Below are 19,929 nucleotides of genomic sequence, written 5' to 3'. Positions count from 1 at the left end.
AGGAAAATCTAGTTAGACATGTGACACATTGTAGCGAATTCGGGGGGGACGACGCCACCGCAGGAACTGCCGCGGCCGGGAAGCGAACCCGCGTCGCCCGCACCGTAGGCGACGTCGCTAACCGCTCGGCTAAAGGATCGGATCTGCCAGCCGGCGGCCAGCGTGTCTACTTAGCGTTACAATATAACGCGGTTGTATAATGCGGAGAATTATGAAATAAAAGTGTTTTTCAGCCTGTCCGCAGCATGACATATTGGTTCCAAATGGTGTTTGGTTGATTTCTGTCTGAATCATGGTTGTGTTATAGTAGAACTGGATGCCGGGTCTAAAAAATGGCGCCTGTTCGTTCCTGTGAGAACTGCTCGCCTGGGCGCATACGCCGAAAAAGTTTCTGGCTTCCGGGTTACTTCCGGATACACGGGGCCCACTGAATATGCGCAGTGGTGTTACTCCCATCATGCCTCTAGGCCAGTGTTTCCCAACCCAGTCCTCAAGGAACCCCTATCCTGCAGATTTTCTTTGCAACCCTGAATAGGTACCTGTTTGTAGTTATTCAACCAATCAGCATTGAATTATGTCAGATGTTGCACGCCTTGCATAATTAAGTGCTGTGAGATGATTGGTCGAGTAAGGACAAGCAGAGATGCCTATGCAGGGTTACAATGAAAACCTGCAGGATAGGGGTTGCTTGAGGACTGGGTTGGGAAACAATGCTCTAGGCTTTGAGAACGGCTCGTTACACAGCCGTGACGTCATGCAGGAAATAATTCTGGGTTTTTTCTGGGCTTTGGATTTAAAAAAAGAAGAAGATTAAAACCGCATGGCTTAAAAATATACAATACAAAGAGTAATAGTTGACCATGATTATAGCTGCAGCTTTACAGGCATCTCTTTTACAGTGGTGGTCTATGGGGAAATGCTTTTTGGGCCGCAGGGGATTGTTCGCTGCAATACCGCGAGTGACCACTGGGGAAAAATGGTTGTAAAGCTGGCGGCGGCGCCGTACGTATCCAGTTGTACTATAATACGTACATGGTCTGAGTACATACACTTCCTGGGACATTTTCCCACTGAATTAGAAGACTGATATCCTTATTAACTCCCCCTTGTATGATGGACTATGTTTTATTATTTTCAATTAGTGTATGTCATGTATTTAATTTATTATTGTTTGTACCCTTATTTTCCTAATACATTACCGTATATTTGTCATGTGACATTCAACCTCTATGTACTTCCTGATATACTGTATAGAGATGTTTACATACTGTTCCCTTTGGCACTTTGGATATACCTATGTATTTTTGGATGCAATGTATATTTGCCATGTTTGTTTTATAATGAACTTTCTTCAAGAATCTGTACATGAATATGAACAATGTTCAATAAAAATATATTAAAAAAAACAAACAAACATATATTTCCTGGGTGAGGGGCGCCGTCCAAAACGATACCTTATGTAGGCCCTCAAACTTTTGGCGAGCGGGTGACCCGAGCAGACACTCCCACTTTTATTGGCAGGGAATTGGTATTGTTTTATTGGTTTTCTATCTAATGTGATTGGACGGTTCTCGTGGCTGTCAATCATGCTCACACCCACCACGACGCACTGTTGCTACTGTAACCGGTTATTTTGTTGCCCGGTGCGGGATTCGATATGGGGTGTACCGCACCACAAGGCGACGTCACTAACCGCTCGGCTAAAGGGTCAGACCCGTTAGCTAGGGGCTAACGTGTCTTATTACTAGTTTACACTAGTCACCCTCTCCCGGAAGCGCGCCCTCACACTTTGTTCTTCCCGCGCTCCGAAGAGACTTCTGAGGATCTGCACACTTCCGGATCCCACCGCTGCCACCAATGTAACCGATTATTTTCTTGCCCGGTGCGGGATTCGATACCGGAATGTACTGCGCCACAAGGTGACGTCACTAACCGCTCGGCTAAAGGGTCAGACCCGTTAGCTAGGGGGCTAACGGGTCTTAGTAGTAGTTTACAGTCGTCACCCTCCCCCGGAAGCGCGCCCTCACGCTTTGTTCTTCCCGCGCTCCGAAGAGACTTCTGAGGATCTGCGCACTTCCGGATCCCGCCGCTGCCACCAATGTAACCGAGGGTTCTTAGATGTCGCCTATACGGTATGAAACTATAAAATAACAAATACGGAGGCTCCACTTTCACACGAGGACCACTTTATTTGGATTCTTCCGCCCAACAGAACTCCACAGCAACGACACCGCGTACAGCACTTCCGCTCTCTCTTCAGCCTTCAAAATAAGAGCTCGAGGCATATACCGTGGCAACAGCTTATAACAGGAACTTAAAACCACTAACAGGCTAAGTCCAGAAAAATAGGTTACACTACGAACCCTGATCAAACTCTACCTAGGCTACGTCACGTGGTCCTTCTTAATAACTCCCTGACCGTGTGGACCGTAAAGCAGCCGTCAGGTGGGCTGCGCCAAGGTAAATTGCGCCCCCCCCCCAAAACATTTTGTTTTACACCAGTCGCCACTGAACTGTCCGATCCCTTCATGGGATCCATTCAACTAACGTCGGTCGGGTTTCACCCACACGTCCCCGCTCATTCCTATAGGCCAGTGTTTCCCAACCCAGTCCTCAAGCCCCCCTATCCTGCAGATTTTCTTTGCAACCCTGACTAGGCGCCGGTTTGTAGTCGTTCAACCAATCAGCAATGAATACGTCAGACGTTGCACACCTTGCATAATTAAGCGCTGCGAGATGATTGGTCGAGCCGGGCTGCCTATGCAGGGTCACAACGAAAACCTGCAGGATAGTGGTTCCTTGAGGACTGGGTTGGGAAACGCTGCAACAGAAACACGTTTAAAATGCCGAGACACCCGCTATGATCATCAGAACCTCGGTTCCGATGAGGAAAGCGCGGCGTGAGTTGCTAAGCAGAACTCGTTCGCTCGGCTTTACTTCTCTTTCTTTCTTTTCGTTTCCCCGGTGCTCGTCGACGCGCGGCCGTTCTGTCAAAGAGCGCGCGGACCTCCCCGGAGCGCGCCACGAAAAGCCGGCTGTCTGACGTCATCAGCAGGCGACCGAACCCAGGCGGAGACGGACGCGTTGGTCGCTCTCACGTTGGACGGACACGCCGGTACGTGGGGGTTTTAATTAGAAGTATTCCTGCTCGGTGCGGGTGATAATGAGGCGTACACGCGCAACAGTGAATAAATGCTATAATGCAATTTAAAATGCAGTTTCTACTGTTTCTATCAAATTGCAAACCCCCTCCCCCAAGATCAGGTGGAGGGGTCCTCAGGGTAGATCAAAAATACGCAGGGGGTCCAGGACCCCAAAAAGGTTGAGAACCACTGGTTTAAGTGACGCTAGGCGATGGCTGTCGTGGGAGACCGTCAAAGATCAGGGTCGTGGTCCCCATTGGCCAAACAACCCGTCTTTGCGTGGCTTTTATTCCCTTTCGTTATGGTCGGATTAACTCATAGACAGATAACGAGATTTTGGTATTTGAGGAATTCACAATGAGCTCGGCACAGCGTCACCCAGCCGGACCTCAAGTTGGGTTGGAGGGGGCAGCATCTTAATGACAGCATCTTAACGACAGCATCTTAACGACAGCATCTTAACGGCAGCATCTTAACGGCAGCATCTTAATGACAGCATCTTAACGACAGCATCTTAATGGCAGCATCTTAATGACAGCATCCTAATGGCAGCATCCTAATGACAGAATCTTAATGGCAGCATCTTAATGACAGTATCTTGAACGGCACTCTGCACGTTATGGGAGACGTTTTCATGCTGCTTTCCTGACGTTTCACAGGTGGGACAAGGTATGGAGTCCTTGTATGGCCCGTTAACCTTGGGCCTCGTGGCAGGACTGGGCTGTGGACTTGGTCTCGGATGGCATTTGCGGGCCCGGCTCAGCCAGACGTCCAGGAGCCTCATAGAAACCATGGGGAACGGGACCGGCGAAGCCAGCGTCATGGGAGACAGAGGGGCGTTCAAGATGATCCTGGTCGTCCGAAACGACCTGAAGATGGGCAAAGGGAAGGTGGCGGCCCAGTGCTCCCACGCCGCCGTGTCAGCCTACAAGCAGGTTCAGCGCAGGAGGCCCGAGATACTTCAACAGTGGGAGTACTGCGGCCAGCCCAAAGTGGTGCTGAAGGCCCCGGATGAAGATAGCCTGATGGGGCTGCTGAACCACGCGAAGGAGGAGGGTCTCACCGTCAGCCTGATCCAAGATGCGGGCCGGACACAGATCGCACCGGGGTCACGCACTGTGTTGGGTATTGGACCAGGTCCGACTGATCTACTTGACAAAGTTACTGGACACTTAAAGCTATACTAGATTTGCCCCTTCTGCTTTATTTTTATAAGAACCAAGTGATTTAACTTTACTCAAAGTTCAGAGTTCATTTTTGTGTTGTCAGAAGCGGTAAATGAACAGCTTTCTATATATATCTTCCATTCGTTATACGAGGGCACGGGATTGGTAAACGTTACAGTCAGGTATTACTGAGCACTGTGAGACCAACAAAACCACAACATATACACATGTTGGTCTTGAAAATAATTACCGGTAACACTAAATAAGATGATTTACATATTTTGAACAATAAACATGTTGTTAGCCACACGACAAATTGCTGTATTTTCTTCAAAGACTGGACGTCAATCAGACCAATGGGGAATGAGGCTTTATGCTCCTTTCACTTGGTTGAAACCAGCTCGACAGTTGGTGGCAGTAACGTGTTGATGTAACGTGACGACCCGGCAATAAAAACAACAGAAGAACATCGCCTGTCGTAAATCTACTACTGCTACTACTACCACTACTACTACCACTACTACTACTGCTACTACTACTACCACTACTACTTACACTACTACTACTACTACCACTACTACCACTATTACTACTACTGCTACCACTACTACCACTACTACTACTACTACCACTACTGCTACTACTACCGCTGCTACTACTACTACCACTACTGCTACTACTACCACTACTACTACTGCTACTACTTTTGGCTGCTCCCGTTAGGGGGCGCCACAGCGGATCATCTGTTTCCATCTCTTCCTGTCCTCTGCATCTTCCTCTGTCACACCAGCCACCTGCATGTCCTCCCTCACCACATCCATAAACCTCCTCTTTGGCCGTCCTCTTCTCCTCTTCCCTGGCAGCTCCATATTCAGCATCCTTCTCCCAGTATACCCAGCATCTCTCCTCCACACATGTCCAAACCATCTGTCACACATCACTCCTGACACTCTTCTCCACCCACTCCACCCTGCCTGCACCCTCTTCCTCACCTCTCTTCTGCACTCCCCGTTACTTTGGACAGTTGACCCCAAGTATTTAAACTCATCCACCTTCATCACCTTTACTCCTTGCATCCTCACCATTCCACTGTCCTCCCTCTCATTCATGTGTAGGTATCCCGTCTTGCTCCTACTGACTTTCATCTCTCCAGTGCATACCTCCACCTCTCCAGGCTCTCCTCCACCTGCTCCCTACTCACTAACGCCGCTTTAGAAACATGACAGTATAAGGGTTTGCACATGACCGAGGAAGGCAGTGTATGGAACATATTATTAGGCTTCATAGACACACACACACACACGTTTTGGTGAAAAATCTTGAATGTAAACATAACCCGAGTGTGTTTACTGGGGAAACTACATTGGATACTGTAAACCAGGGGTGGGCAGTCTTACCCAGAAGGGGGGCCGGTGTGGGTGCAGGTCTTTGTTCCCACCAAGCAGTTACACACCTGATCCCACTAATCCACCAGTAGAGCCTTTGCTGAGGAGCTTGATCAGGAGACACAGGTGTGTAACTGCTTGGCTGGAACCAAGACCTGCACCCACAGCAAGTTGCTGTATTTCTGGACTGATGCCCTCGGGGGGGGGGGGGGGGTGCTGCTCCCACAACACGTCAGAGCCTCAGTGACCGTGTGTCTCATGTCCATGCTGATGGTAGGTTGCTGCACATTTTGGTGACACAAAAACGCCTCCCCGCTCAATGAAGGACGTGACACAGCAGCTCTTGACAAACGAAGCCTTTTATTTAAGTGAAAAAGAAAACCGCAGTTTCATTCATTAGGATTCTGATTACGCACAATCAACAGGTTCCAAGTGCACACTTCAATCTAAAGTAACTTATTTGCGGATATAATGTCAGGGAGTTAATGATTAATTCCTGTATACACGCAAGCCTCTGATGTAAAAAAAAAAAAAAAAAGGTCCACAGTCCTGTGAGTCTTCTGAGTTCGACTGGAGAGGGTCAACTGAAAACGGGGGGAAGGAAACAAGCAGGACTTCGGGGGGGATCTCTCCTGTCCGCACAACAACAGTGACCTACAACTGCACGACGACGACCGGCACCGAGAGGCGGGCGCGGGACAGGTCGAGTCCACAGAACACAGAACAAAACACAAGGCCCGGCATCCTCGGCCAACCCGTCACGTGGAATGGTCCCATACAAGCACTTTTAAAAAGCATGAAGGCAGGACACGAGAATGACCCGAACTTGACCGAACCGGACCGAACACCCTGCGTGTAGGCTGGACAGCGCTAAACTAAGAGCCCGAGCTTTTCTGAAATGGACTTGTGTTCACGGTAACTTGGGGGGGTTTCTTTTCACACGGCGTGCGGGGGGACATGTCCTGTATGGCATAGTGTTTCTAGTTTGTGGTCACCAAGGCGGCAGTCTCATGTTCAAATATAGCGTAACGCCGTAGCATTTCTCTTTTTTTCTTCTGAATATACAATAATTAAATGCATTTTACAGACGGACAGAACAAGCTGCTCACACACACATCAAAATGAGGAGATTCTACATGACTTTCTTCCCACTACAGAGTGCAAATCAGACGCTTCACAACAGACCTTTAAAACCCAGGTTTGCGCTCCTCACAAGACCTCCACCCCCCCCCCCCACTTTGTACATAAACCATTTCCCGCTCAAATAAAATAGACCGAAAAAAAACAGAAAAACATTAGTGGATACGGAATGTGAAAAATTAATCCTCGTGATTCAATCGTTTTATTTTGACAATAGAAATATAATGGAGTCCTTCATGACAGTTTCAAAGAAAAACAAAGCAAAAAAAAAAAGAAAGAAACAAACAAAAACTAGAAAACTGCTTGTTGGTTTTATCTCCCGTGGTGGAATAAAAGACAACAACAGGCTGGTGAAGGACTGTGGGGGACACAAGGTGGATGGCTCCAGCCGGTACAGGGGGGGGGTCTACATGCCGTAGCCGAAGCCGGGCTGTGCTGCTGGCTGACCGTACGCCGCGGGCGCCTGGTAACCGTAGCCGTAGGCTTGCTGAGGGGCCACGGGCACACTTGGACCCGCTGTCAGCATCAGCTGGGGTGTGCCTGCGGAACACACACACACAGCAGAGGTTTCAGAGAGAAGTCGGTGGAAAACAGCCCAGTTTTATAACGTGTACGAGGTTTTTATGAGGTGTCGGGGTATGACGTGGAAGGACAGAACGCTACTGCCTCCATTAACCGCGTATAACTTGGCTGTGGCGAGCTACGGAGGAGGCAGGTTGTATTTCATGTGGGGTATTACCGTAGACGATGGGTTGGGTCTCCGTTGCCTGCTCCTCCTCTTTCCTCAGGGATTCGGAAGTTTCCAAGTTGTCCACCTGCAAGACAGAGGATGAAAGTAGGTTTAGCGTGAAGTGAGAACAGAACGACGACGACGCGGCATGCTGAAATATGTGCGTTTAATATCCGATTTAATATCTGAAATGTGTGGTAGGAGAACAAGCCTTTGACAAAAAAAACTAAGTGGCGTTTCTAACAAGCCACAGGTTCCTCAGCCATTTCTCAGTCAGCACATTTCACCGTGTCAGGCAAGAAAAGGCAAAAAAAACAAAACAAAAACAAAACAACCCAGGCTATTTGGCAGGAGAGGAAGGTAGGTCATCCATTACACCAGCGGTGTAAACATCTTCTAAATGTGTAAGACTCATACACTAATCTGAATGCTATGAACCGATCTGTCTGTTACGGGGTACTGTAAGCCCTTTCGCATTTCTTAGAGAGAAACATTCCCTCCACTTCTGTGCATCGATATTCAGCTAATAACACTCAATACGACATAAGAAGCAGCAGCAAAAGTAAACCTTTACTTTTATTTCCTTTGACTCTGCTCTGCCCAAACGAGGGAGAAGATTTTGTGCCACCCTGAAATGCAAACATGACTTTGGGATGAGGGGGAAAACAACCGCCATGATGTATCGTTTTACAGTGCGGCAGCACGCAAGAAACCGTGCCAAGATGCGGTGCTTTTGGGGCGTCCGGGTGGCGTGGCGGTCTATTCTGTTGCCCACCAACACGGGGATCGCCGGTTCAAATCCCCGTGTTACCTCCAGCTTGGTCGGGCGTCCCTACTGACACAATTGGCCGTGTCTGCAGGTGGGAAGCCGGATGTGGGTATGTGTCCTGGTCGCTGCACTAGCGCCTCCTCTCGTGGGTCGGGGTGCCTGGTCGGGGGGAGGGGGAACTGGGGGGAATAGCGTGATCCTCCCACGCGCTACGTCCCCCTGGTGAAACTCCTCACTGTCAGGTGAAAAGAAGCAGCCGGCGACTCCACATGTATGGGAGGAGGCATGTGGTAGTCTGCAGGCTTCCCCGGATCGGCAGAGTGGGTGGAGCAGAGACCGGGACGGCTCGGAAGAGTGGGGTAATCGGCCAAGTACAATTGGGGAGAAAAAGGGGGACCCCCCCCCCAAAAAAGGTGCATTGCATGAAGAGAACGTGCAACAATGAAAATTAAAAAAAAAAATTCCTTCATTTCCATCTTACTCAACAAGCATCCAGAAACACAGGAGGGGTGAGGTTACACACAACTTAACCATGAAATCGTGTCATAGCACACTGAAATGCAATGGGCATCTTTTCATTTTTGAAAAGTACACGCCAAAATCGTGCCATCAGGAAACGTAATCACTGTCCAATCACAGCGCTCGAGCAAACCGGGGGCGTGACAGTCGCTCAGGAGCTAACAGATCAGCCGACAGGGCAGAAAAGCAGGGCAGAAAAGCAGAGCCTCTTGTGCATTGCATTTCCACACGGCACAGTTTCTGTGTGCCACGGCGCTGTAAAACAATATGTTGTGGCGTCTGTTTTTTCCCCTCATCCCAAAGTCGTGTTTGCATTTCAGGGCGGCACAAAATTTTTACAGGCGGGAAGATTTAACGGTAAAAGTAGCAGAGTCAAAGCTGCCAGGAAGAAAAATAGTGGTTGGCAAATATGTGCGGTGCAGATGAACACCACCATCTGAACTTGGTTTAGGTTCAAAGTAAAAGGGTTTTCTCACTGGCCTACTGCGTTCTTCTCATCCAGTCATCATGGGCTCAGTTTTACGTCAGTTTCTAGTGATAAAAATATGACCTCTCCAATCAAAAGGTCTCCACATCATTTCACCAAGTGAAAGCTTCGTTAGAGGGACAACAAGTCCATGCCAGCCAGCTGTATGTCACCGCCAGCCGTAACATGCACAATGAGGGGTTAAAGCACCGAGGCATTCCAGGAAATGACAGCCCATGGTGCTCATCAGGCCGGTTATATGGAAAAGCAAGGCTCCGTCGACAGCCTGACAGCCTAGCATGGTTTAATGACTGTTTACATGCTTGTTAAAAAACAAACTGAGCATCTCAAAAAGTTAACCTGCAGTTACCAGCTTTACATTCTCTACACAATCAATACCAAAATCTGAAGAAATGCACTTTGCAGTACAAGTAAGACAACAGGATGTCAGTTTAGAATACAGTTTATGTAAACCAAGATAAATGTTTCAGATCCAGCAGTCGAAATCTTGGCATAATAAATATCACGGGGTGGGGGGGGGGCATCTACAGATATGAAATTGAACAGATCTAATCTTTTCTGAAAAGTGCAATTTCTTCCACAACCCCTGGTTAAACAATGGGGCTCATGCAGATATGTTCTTTAACTTCTTTCATTTGTTCACAAGGAGTGTGTAAGAGAACTCAACAGCAGCTTCACGAAGCATCACTGACCACCAAAATCTAAAATTTGTCCTTACACACATACAATGAATGCCGAATGCCAATTATTTGCATATCAAAATTGCATGTCAGTACTCAACAGTTGTTGCGTAAGTGCAACTATTACTGCTGACTAATGGTCTTTGGTTCCACTGTAGTTTTCCCACATACTTATTGCCAATAATAAAACCTGTGTCTGGTTTAGAAAGAACTGAGCAGTTCTCACAACAAGTCCTCCCTCCTCATTCACGAGGCTTTAAGAGTACTTCTGGTTGTATATGGTAAACCAGAACAAACCGCTAGTGTGGGTTTACTCAGACGACAGCCACTTCATCAGGGACTTCAGGTCTGGTGAGGGAAATATGTACCTAGTTGTCTGGGTCAGTGAAACAGGACCCTCATCAGTTAATGTCTATGTAAAAATAACTTTTGGAAGAAGTGAAGTCATGCACACTCAAGGTTGCACTCTTCCAGACTAAATAAACCACAATTCAATACAGATGAGGGAAAAGGAAGCAGAGGAATCAACTTTCACCTGTTCCTTAACTGTATCAACCTGGAAGAGAAGAGGTGCAGCTTAGAAAAGAAATTCAAACTCTTAAACCCATGAAGAAAAACCAAAGAGGCCGCAGGGTAAGATACACAGGGGAACAACCAAACGATGTACTGTATACCAGCTATCTGCAGTAAAAAGAAAACGACTGTGGTACACTGGCATCTTTACTACACCCTCATGAGTGCTTGGGCTGATTTTACGTTCTCTATACAAAACATTATGAGGGCGAAAAACAAGCTGTAACTATGATATGTTGAGAATTGTTTATCATACCACTAAAATCTTGTAATTTTAGCGAATACACACCTTTCATAATGCGGCCATGGCATTTCTCTTTGTACATTTCGAATTAAAAACAAATGTTTTAAAGGCTATTTGGTCTTGCAATCCAACTCAAACAAAACAGAAGGCTCACCAAAAAGGAAAATACGATGGTGTGTATGTCAAAAATGTGTTGGTCCTCTTACTTTTGGCATTTACCTATATTTATGTTCTGTAAACTGAGACCTGCAGGGTACATGGATATGGTCTGAGAAGTACTACTTAATTAAATTAACTAATTTCTGGAAAAAAAAAGAGTCCATACTAGAAAGAGCTTAGATAACACCACCTTGCTGAGGTACTCCCTCATAACTTGGATGAAGTATGGCATGGAGAAGTCCATGATGTTGTGCCTCCAGGCGGTCTCCAGCACCACATCAGGCCGCAGCAGGTCATAGCAGGAGAACAGGCAGGCAGCAAAGCACTCTTTCTTGTCCTCCTGCAGGAACCAGGACAGCAACTCCTCTGCCAGCTCTGTGTCTTTGGACTCTGACGCATACTGCATGGCATCCTGCAGAGTAGACACAGGGAGAAGGGTATAAATTGGAAGGTGGGGTTTTCAAGTGGTAGACCATAACTTGCTGCTACGTACTAAAATTTCAAGAGGGGAATTGCATGCCACTATAAGAACCTTGTAGAGCTTGTCCTTTTTGCAGAGCTCCACACTCTGCTTCCAGCGGTTGTTGCCCTTGAAGAGGTAGGCAGCAATTCTCCTGAACTCAATGAGCTCGTGCTTTTCCAAACGTTGCGCCAGTGAGATGTTGTCAAAGTTGTCATAGGCATCTATCGATGTCCTCAGTGCCTGAGGAAGTAGAAACGGAAGATGTTAGAACAAAGAGTAATTCAACCAAAGGTTGGGGTGCAGTCGGAGGCTGCTCTGTGCGTAGGCTCTCACCTGATAGTCCTCCTCTGTGATAAAGAGATTGTTAAGCGCTTCATTGACTGACTTGTTGTTGTGGTTCTGTACTGACCGCAGGTAGGGCTTGACCAGGGGCAGCTGTTTAACCTGTTGACATGTGTATAACAAGTTAGATCTATGTAGCAGACACAACCCATAATTTAAACATTATTTAATATGGCTTGTTAAAACAACCAGCTGGTAGGATGCAGCTGGTCAGCTGCGCTGTACCTTGGTGAAGAAGTTGACAGCACGGGAGTGATCCAGCCTGGGAGAAAGGACTATGAGCAAATCATTCAGTAGCAAGGGTTTGAAATCCAAATAAAACTGGATGGCTTTGTAGTACAATTCCACATTGGCCACCTACAAAAGACACAAAAATGAGGTGATTGACAAAGTCCTTTCAGGAACCATTAGGTAGTACCTAGCCATAGGTATCTCGAGGAAAGACCCCCACAAAATGCTGAGTAACTTAATGTGCATGGCAGTAAATCAACTTCCTGATCCACTTACAACGCTTAATGCATTCCAAAGTTTGTCAGCCAACCAATTTACCACAAACGCAAATTTTAGAATAGGAAACAACCTCTAATTGACGGCCATTTCCACTCCATTTAAAGGCTTTGAGATAAAAACCTAATTCTACCTTGGTGATGATGTCTTTAAACTGTCCCTCTTTCCAGGCATCTGTGGGATGGTTCATCATGGTGATGATGGCGTTATCAAACTCCTCGTACTTGTCATATAAGAAGACCAGCTCGGCCCACAGGTGGGCCTGCTCAGCCGCCCTCAGCACCTTTGGAATGTTGACTCTGGACCAGAAAAGCTCCAGGTGCTCCCTCATCTTCTGGGGCTTGAACTTAGAGTACAGGATGGCCAGCTCTGTGAACATGCCCATGTGAGCACGCTCCAGGCCCAAGGCTGCCTCCAGCATGGTGATCAACTCCTCAAAGTAACCCCTATCCTGGGAGAGAGGAAGGATCGGACGTTGTTAATGCATATGCATGACAGACAGATATTTGGAGTGTGTGTTGAGTGTGCATTTGCATGTCTCCAACTTACCTGGTAGTAGTTAATGAGCTCCTCCAGCTCATCAGCGTGCACCACAATGTGGAGGCCACACATCTGGGCGAGCCGAAACTCCTTTCCATCCACACAGGCAAAGCACACCTCCTTCCAGGTGCGGGTGCTGTTGGCCTTGCGGGCTCCATCCACGGCTGCCTGGTACTCCCCCAGGTGCACGAGGGTGGAGGCCAGGCGGCCAAAGTTGGAAACATTGTTGTACAGTAACTTGGCTGCCTCATACATTTTCTCATCGTAGCAGCGGTCCCCAACCTAGGTTTCAAACATACAAATGTAGTAAAGTTTTGGACAATCCATGAATCATCATGTTTAAATGGCAGTTGGTGGCATGTAGCGTTGCTATTCTCATTTTCTTATACACTGAAGGTAGCAAAAAAGAACGAAATAAGGGCTGTAGTTTTCACATTCACAGACTTTCCGATACTTCTGTACAATTTCAGTGGCGTTTCACAAACCATACGAAAGACTGCTGCTAATGGAACATCATCTCCACAACATATAAAAAGAGCTAATGTTGAAAATCATCCTTTCCATCTAAGCTGAAGATGTGTTTATGACAGAGCAGTTTACCTGTTGAATGTGGGCGTTGTTAGGTCCGTTGATGAACTCTTCGAGCTCTGCCAGGCGGTTGGTCTTAGCCAGGGCAAAGATCAGTTCCGTTTCCACGTAGGACTCCCGAGCCTTCTTACGAGCCATCTGCAGGAATTTCACCAAGTCCTCCCAGTTACCTGAGAAACAGACAGTAGTATAGACCATAAGAAACAACTTCTTTCCACTGCTCACCCCACCAACTCCTTTTCAATATTGGGCCAGTTCAGTGTTGTCATCCATCCTTACCACTCTGGTCGGCAGCCTGTACCACCTCCATGTAGGAAGAGGGGTCATCAGCCTTGATGTAGGAGTCAATGGCCTCCTTAACAAGGCCCTTCTGCAGCTGAGCCTTAGCCAACTGGCTCCACACAGCCGGCTCATTGCAGCGCTCTGCAAACTCATAGGCCCGGTCCAGGTTACCAATATGCTCAATTAGCACCTGCAAAACAGAAAAAGTCAGTGAGGAAAGTCGTAACTGATCCCACGCATGGCCTACAAACCTTGTCAAAATTAGTCGAATCAATAACCACTTCAAGTTCCATTTTAAAAGGTTAGATACTGGGGGCTGGCTTGTAATGCACTTGCAACTGACCTGTACAGCAGAAGTGTTGACGTCAAACTTCTTGAAGATGGCAAAGGCCTCCTCAAAGAGCTCGTTGCTGATGGCAATGTTAGCAATGTCAGGGGCATCATAATTATCTAGCCTGTTGATGTACTCCATCACACGGGTACGGTCTGCTTTGATGGCTGTCAGGATGAGCAGGTTCTGGAGATTTCTAGGAGTGGAGAGAACAAGCGCTTTCAGCACATTTCAAAAGTACTTTGCCAAATCGTTTTTTAAACTAGGGTGATCGATAAACTTGTTGCTTTTTTTCTTATTTCCTTTGTCAGGAGAGATGGGTACCTGTGTTCGCTGAAGACGGAGTTGTCCAGCACAATCTTCTCCAGCAGCTCAATGAGCTCATTGGGCAGGTCGGCTGTCATGAAGGCCTTGACTGTGACCGACACCTCCTCGGGGTCCTGGGTCTCTGACAGGGCGGTTTGCACTACCTGAGAGGAAAAACAAGATAATAAGAGATTAGATCAGTCGCCAGCACAGGTGGACAACCTCAACCTTTAATTTCTTGCGAACTCGTCACCTGGTCGATGAGCGGTCTTCTGTAAGGGTTGCTCTCAAGGAGCACGCTGGCCCACAGCTCAGGGTCCTTGCGGCGCACCAGGTAGCGAGACAGGCTCTTGAACAAGGAGTTCTCATTGCAGACCTGTATTTTTTTTTTTTAACAAGAAAACGAAACAAAACACAAGTCATCATGCTTCCTACTGTACTGGAGGCAGTTTAGTGGACATGATGAGAGAGGCACACAAGAGTAGTAGATGTAATGAAGAAGAGAAAAATAGGAAGGCACATTTATGAAGCGATACATAGACAGGGCTGTAGACAGAAAAAAAAAACCCAGGAAAGCCTCTGACAGCAAGATATGCAACTAGCATGACAGAGAAAATAGTGATTCAACGAACTGCCATGAACCATTCTGAACCATGTCCTTTATATTCAACTCCCACTAATCGTTTGTTTGCTTGGCTTCATTATTTATTCAAATGTTCCTTCCATCCATTATCTAAACTGCTTATCCTACTCAGGGTCATGGGGATGCTGGAGCTTATCCCAGCAGTCATTGGGCAGCAGCCGGGGAGATACCCTGGACAGGCCACCAGTCTATCACAGGGCCGACACACACACACATTCACACCTAGGGACAATTTAGTACGGCCGATTCACCTGACCTACATGTCTTGGGACTGTGGGAGGAAACCGGAGCACCCGGAGGAAACCCATGCAGAGACGGGGAGAACATGCAAACTCCACACAGAGGACGACCCGGGACGACCCCCAAGGTTGGACTACCCTGGGGCTCGAACCCAGGACCTTCTTGCCGTTAGGCGACCGCGCTAACCACTGCGCCACCTTGCCGCCCCCATGTCAAACGTTCTTGTTTGAGTTAAATCATGTCTACATTAACACTCACTCCATACAGGTTTTCTTTCTTCCGTTACTTGTGCATATATATCTTATTATACTTAGACGCTTTGACAACGTTGATGAAAACTTCATGCAAATTAAGCATTATGAATTGAAGTGTACATACTGAGGACATAGTATGTTTCAAAGCAAGTTAAAAATGAGATTTTAATCAGATTAAAGCAATCATCTGATTACAGCATGCAAATACCTTAAACTCAATGCTGCGAGCTGAACGCTATGAACTGAGTTAGCTTTTTTGTCAGTCACTGGAGTTAATGTACTCTGTCTACATCTTAACTGGAGTTTTCTCAGATAAATTGTTTGTACACATACACCAACAAGGTGGGAATTCCCACTGCATGTAACCCCAAAATGATAAAGAAAGGACAGCACGGCGAAAGGCAGTTAAGGAGCAAGACGTAAATAATAAATATTCATGCTCAATAAAATGAAGGACTTCAATATTTAAATGTTTTCGGATGGGCAAAAAAACAAAAACAAAAATGGAGACGGTCCTTATGTATGCTCAATAATCCAGATAATGAAATCACAAAAGTTCAATCAGTTCATCTGGATACAACGTTTACTGAGAGAAAGGTTTCACATCTCATCTAAGTGACCTCTTCAGTCTCAACTGACGTAGCCCCACCCTTATAAACAATACAGTGACTGCAGGTACCCCCACCCTTATAAACAATACAGTGACTGCAGGTATCCCCACCCTTATAACAATACAGTGACTGCAGGTGCCCCAACCCTTATAAACAATACAGTGACTGCAGGTGCCCCAACCCTTATAAACAATACAGTGGCATAACGACTGAAAACAACGATCAGTTTCATATGCCAATTACCGTGACCATTAACTACAGTTTACAATGGCCATGTGTACTATTCACAGAGGATTAGGGAATAGTTGCAAACACAGCATTGTAAAGTGGTAACAGATGTATTCTTAGCCCCTCGCCCCCCTTGGTTCAGGGATGGTTATTCCCTCTTCACATAGATGGCCTCTGACTCCCCGTTCAAACCAGCGTTCCTCCCTATCAAGGATGTGCATATCCTCTTCCTTGAAAGAGTGGCCACTGGCCTGTAGATGGGTGTAGACTGCGGAGTCCTTGTACGTGAGTACGAGCGAACGGCACGTTAAACGGCAGACTACAGCAACCACCTGAGATTCAGTCTCAAGTGCAGACAGAGCAGGATTACACCCAAGAGCCTGCAAATGAAACCTTCAGTCAAGGGCCAGCAAGCTAGCAAGATCCTTCAGAAGGCACAGAGCCAGCTGTTGAACGAACAGATGAGACAAACAATTTTACCACTGTTGCTTTGAAAGCCAAAGAGGAGCAGATCCAACAGACTCACATCATGTCTAGATGAGGCCACTTTCCAGCACGTGATTGAGTTCACAGAGCAGGCTCATCTAGCACAACACGGAAAGCTGAAAACCAGGTGGCAAAAGAAGTTCGGCCTACTTACTACATGCCAGAGACATCAGCAGACGACGGCCAGCACCCTCAACAGCAGACAGAGAGACGGACGGACACCAGACACACGCTTGACAATGTGGACAAGTAGGTGAAGAATCCGACAGACAACTCATCCAGGCAGAGAAAGACATCTTTGCTAAGGGGCTGAATTTTGCTGTCACACTGAGGCAAATCCCGCTTGTGGAAATGATCACAGATATGGAATCGGCGATCCGTACCAACAACATCACAGACCCGGAAGTGGAGCAACTGCAGATGAAAGTTTCAGCCTGCCTCAGCAATGCAAAGCTGCCGTCGTCCAACATCAGCAGAGACGAGAAGAATGCACTTACAACAAGTAAGGACATTAACATCATCATCCTTCTGACAGACAAAGGCAGATGCACTGTTTTATCAAACCCGACGGACTATCATGAGAAGGTTATGATGTTACTCAGCGACAAATACTTATGAGCCCCTAGGACGAGATCCAGGTAGTGGTTATAAGAAAAGGGTGATATTGTCTGAAGCTGGTAGAACAGCACAATGCTATTGACAGAATTGTGTACCACAGATTATACTCAGGGTAAGCTACACCTAGTCTGTACTTTACGGCCTATTGTTTGTATTGTTCTCAGTGAACTATAACATCTCTTAAGTTTCTGGCATCTCTTCTTAATCCATCAGTAGGCAGTAATGAACATCACATTCAGAACACTATGGATGTTGTGGATGAGGTGAGGGACGTCATTATGGAGGTGGATGAAACAATGGTCTCTTATGATGTAACGTCTCTTTATGTGTGTTCCTATTGAAGCAGTGGAGGTAGTCCGTATGAAATTACAAAACAACCCCACCCTTAGCAATAGGACCACCCTTAACACTGACCAAGTGTGTCTAATCCTGAAGCTGTGTCTTCAGTCCATGTACTTCACATACAGGGGGCAGTACTGTAGGCAGAAGCATGGTTGTGCTATGGGTTCCCCAGTCTCACCTGTACTGACCAACTGGTATATGGAGGAAGTGGAAAAGAGGGCTCTGATGTCCTATCCAGGGAACATCGGGGAAACCAAACAGATGCTGGCCAAGAGGATGGCACAACACAGCAGAGCGAACACATCAGGCCAGGACTCCCCAGTCTACATTCATCTACAGGCCAGTGGCCACTCTTTCAGGGATGAGGATGTGCACATCCTTGATAGGGAGGAACGCTGGTTTGAACGGAGAGTCAAAGAGGCCATCTATGTGAAGACGGAACGACCATCCCTGAACCGAGGAGGGAGGTGGGGGCTAGGAGTACATCTGTCGCCATCTTACAATGGTGTGATTGCAACAAACCTCAGTCATCTGTGAATAGTACACATGGCTATTGTAACTGTAGTTAATGGTCATGGTAATTTGCATATGAAACCAACTGTTGTTTTCAGTTGTTATGCCACTGTGCTGTTTGTAAGGGTGGGGGTACGTCAGTTGAGACTGAACAAGTCACTTAGATGAGTGATGAATCGTTTCTCTCAATAAACATGTCCAGATGAACTGATTAAGCCTTCTGTGAAAAACAGATATCTCTGAAAAATCTCAAACACAATGGTGGAAGTGGGGTCACATGCAACAATTCCACTTTCAAAAAGTTTTGTCAAGTGATTATTGAAAAGATCGTAATATTCCAAACACATGTAGACACCTTAATTACACAAAACTTAATTCAGTTATTCACCTTAACCAGATTATTGACTGCATGTAAACATAGTCATCGATAAATTGTACAGAAAGGTAGTTGAGAGACTATTAAATAGAGCTGCGGAAACAGAGGGGGGCTGATCCCTTACATTGATGAGCTCCTGGTCACACTGTCCTCTCTCATAGGACACACAGGCCAGATGAGGGTCTCTCTTCTCGCAGTACTTGCCCACCACACGGCTGTCGTAGTAGGGGTTCTCCCTCAGGAAGCGCTCAGGGTTATTGTTGCTATCGATGTAGATCTTGGCCAGGGCGTTGTGGGTGGCAGGCTCCTCACAGCCTTCATGGATCCGGGCCTCCAACCACGGCAGCAGTAGCTTCAGCCTGTGAAACAGAGAGAAGAAAGATAGAGGGAGGGAGGGGGAGAGAGAGAGAGAGAGAGACACAGAGAAGTGAGTGACTTTCTACTGCAGCTGACATTACACCATTTCTCAGCGTTTGTTTCATCCTACTTGGAGCACCAGATGGGCTGGGGAGAAGTGTACTACATTGAGTTTAGTGATATTCACACTTTCCAGCACTCATTGTGTTATCCTGTGTAGCTACTACTTTTTATTGTACATTTACTGTAAAAATCTCATTGCAATGTCACAATCGGTTAATACTCTGGAAATGAAAAGTGTTTTCTGCAGTGTTTGGGGACAAGAGGTCGACTGGTTTGGGTACCTGTTCCTCTTCTCCACCTCAGCCACCAGTTCGTCAGTGGAGAACTGCCCCCTTACCACCAGGATTAGACTCTTGATCACATCCTCGGAGCAGTCGACGTCCAACAGACCCCCGATCACTACAGGCAGACGGCTGGGGTTCACCTAGAACAAACATGAAGACAAAAACATGAGGACAAACACAATCCCTTTGGAGTATCATCACACTAAAACGTTCACATTTGGGAGCGTGTGCGGGATGATTTTGTAACTCGGTCTAAGAATCTGGCTTATTGCCTTTATTAGTGATTCAAATCTTCATGACACCCCCGTTATTAACATATACGTAAAAAAAATTTGGTCCTAAACTGGGCTCACATTCCACTGATTGAGACAAATCTGTGATTAGAGGTTACATATTTTTCACGTTTTGCTAATTTTGTGAGACTTCCTCCCTACTCCCTACACATGTGAGCGCTTCTTTAGAACATTTAGAGCTAACTGCTCTAAATATAAGTTAAAACGTTTAGCTACAATTGTTTTTTTATTTGCTTTTGGCACAATTAGGTAGTCACTTTACATTGT

The 19,929-nt window shown here is 46.7% G+C and overlaps 2 protein-coding genes across 2 annotated transcripts in view; one reads left to right on the top strand and one right to left on the bottom strand.

Moving 5' to 3' along the window:
* The first annotated feature begins 3,060 nt into the window (after nucleotides 1–3,060).
* Nucleotides 3,061–4,768, top strand: ptrh2 (peptidyl-tRNA hydrolase 2). Its single transcript, XM_056285320.1, has 2 exons — nucleotides 3,061–3,115; nucleotides 3,803–4,768. Exon 2 carries the CDS (start codon nucleotides 3,815–3,817, stop codon nucleotides 4,328–4,330), a length of 516 nt encoding a protein of 171 aa, XP_056141295.1. The 5' UTR covers nucleotides 3,061–3,115; nucleotides 3,803–3,814; the 3' UTR covers nucleotides 4,331–4,768.
* A 1,267-nt stretch (nucleotides 4,769–6,035) lies between these two features.
* The window catches only part of cltca (clathrin, heavy chain a (Hc)), a 54,663-nt gene continuing 40,769 nt past the window's right edge, over nucleotides 6,036–19,929 (bottom strand). The window contains exons 16-30 of the mRNA XM_056285538.1: nucleotides 19,367–19,509; nucleotides 18,790–19,024; nucleotides 14,608–14,730; nucleotides 14,373–14,518; nucleotides 14,061–14,244; nucleotides 13,715–13,907; nucleotides 13,448–13,605; nucleotides 12,857–13,129; nucleotides 12,441–12,758; nucleotides 12,026–12,157; nucleotides 11,792–11,902; nucleotides 11,528–11,698; nucleotides 11,186–11,407; nucleotides 7,574–7,649; nucleotides 6,036–7,374 (exon numbers count right to left, since the gene is read on the bottom strand). Of these exons, the coding sequence (XP_056141513.1) occupies nucleotides 7,241–7,374; nucleotides 7,574–7,649; nucleotides 11,186–11,407; nucleotides 11,528–11,698; nucleotides 11,792–11,902; nucleotides 12,026–12,157; nucleotides 12,441–12,758; nucleotides 12,857–13,129; nucleotides 13,448–13,605; nucleotides 13,715–13,907; nucleotides 14,061–14,244; nucleotides 14,373–14,518; nucleotides 14,608–14,730; nucleotides 18,790–19,024; nucleotides 19,367–19,509 (2,619 nt within the window). The 3' untranslated portion in view covers nucleotides 6,036–7,240. The remainder of the gene's footprint in view (nucleotides 7,375–7,573; nucleotides 7,650–11,185; nucleotides 11,408–11,527; nucleotides 11,699–11,791; nucleotides 11,903–12,025; nucleotides 12,158–12,440; nucleotides 12,759–12,856; nucleotides 13,130–13,447; nucleotides 13,606–13,714; nucleotides 13,908–14,060; nucleotides 14,245–14,372; nucleotides 14,519–14,607; nucleotides 14,731–18,789; nucleotides 19,025–19,366; nucleotides 19,510–19,929) is intronic.

The sequence above is a fragment of the Lampris incognitus genome, chromosome 8 (assembly GCF_029633865.1).
Source record: "Lampris incognitus isolate fLamInc1 chromosome 8, fLamInc1.hap2, whole genome shotgun sequence".
NCBI classification, from domain to species: domain Eukaryota; kingdom Metazoa; phylum Chordata; class Actinopteri; order Lampriformes; family Lampridae; genus Lampris; species Lampris incognitus.
The sequence above is the reverse complement of the archived record's forward strand: the minus strand, read 5'-3'. Positions and strand labels throughout refer to the sequence as shown.

Bases quoted from the DNA above. Each gene is read 5' to 3' on its own strand.
- ptrh2 (XM_056285320.1), top strand. From the start codon at position 3,815: ATGGAGTCCTTGTATGGCCCGTTAACCTTGGGCCTCGTGGCAGGACTG.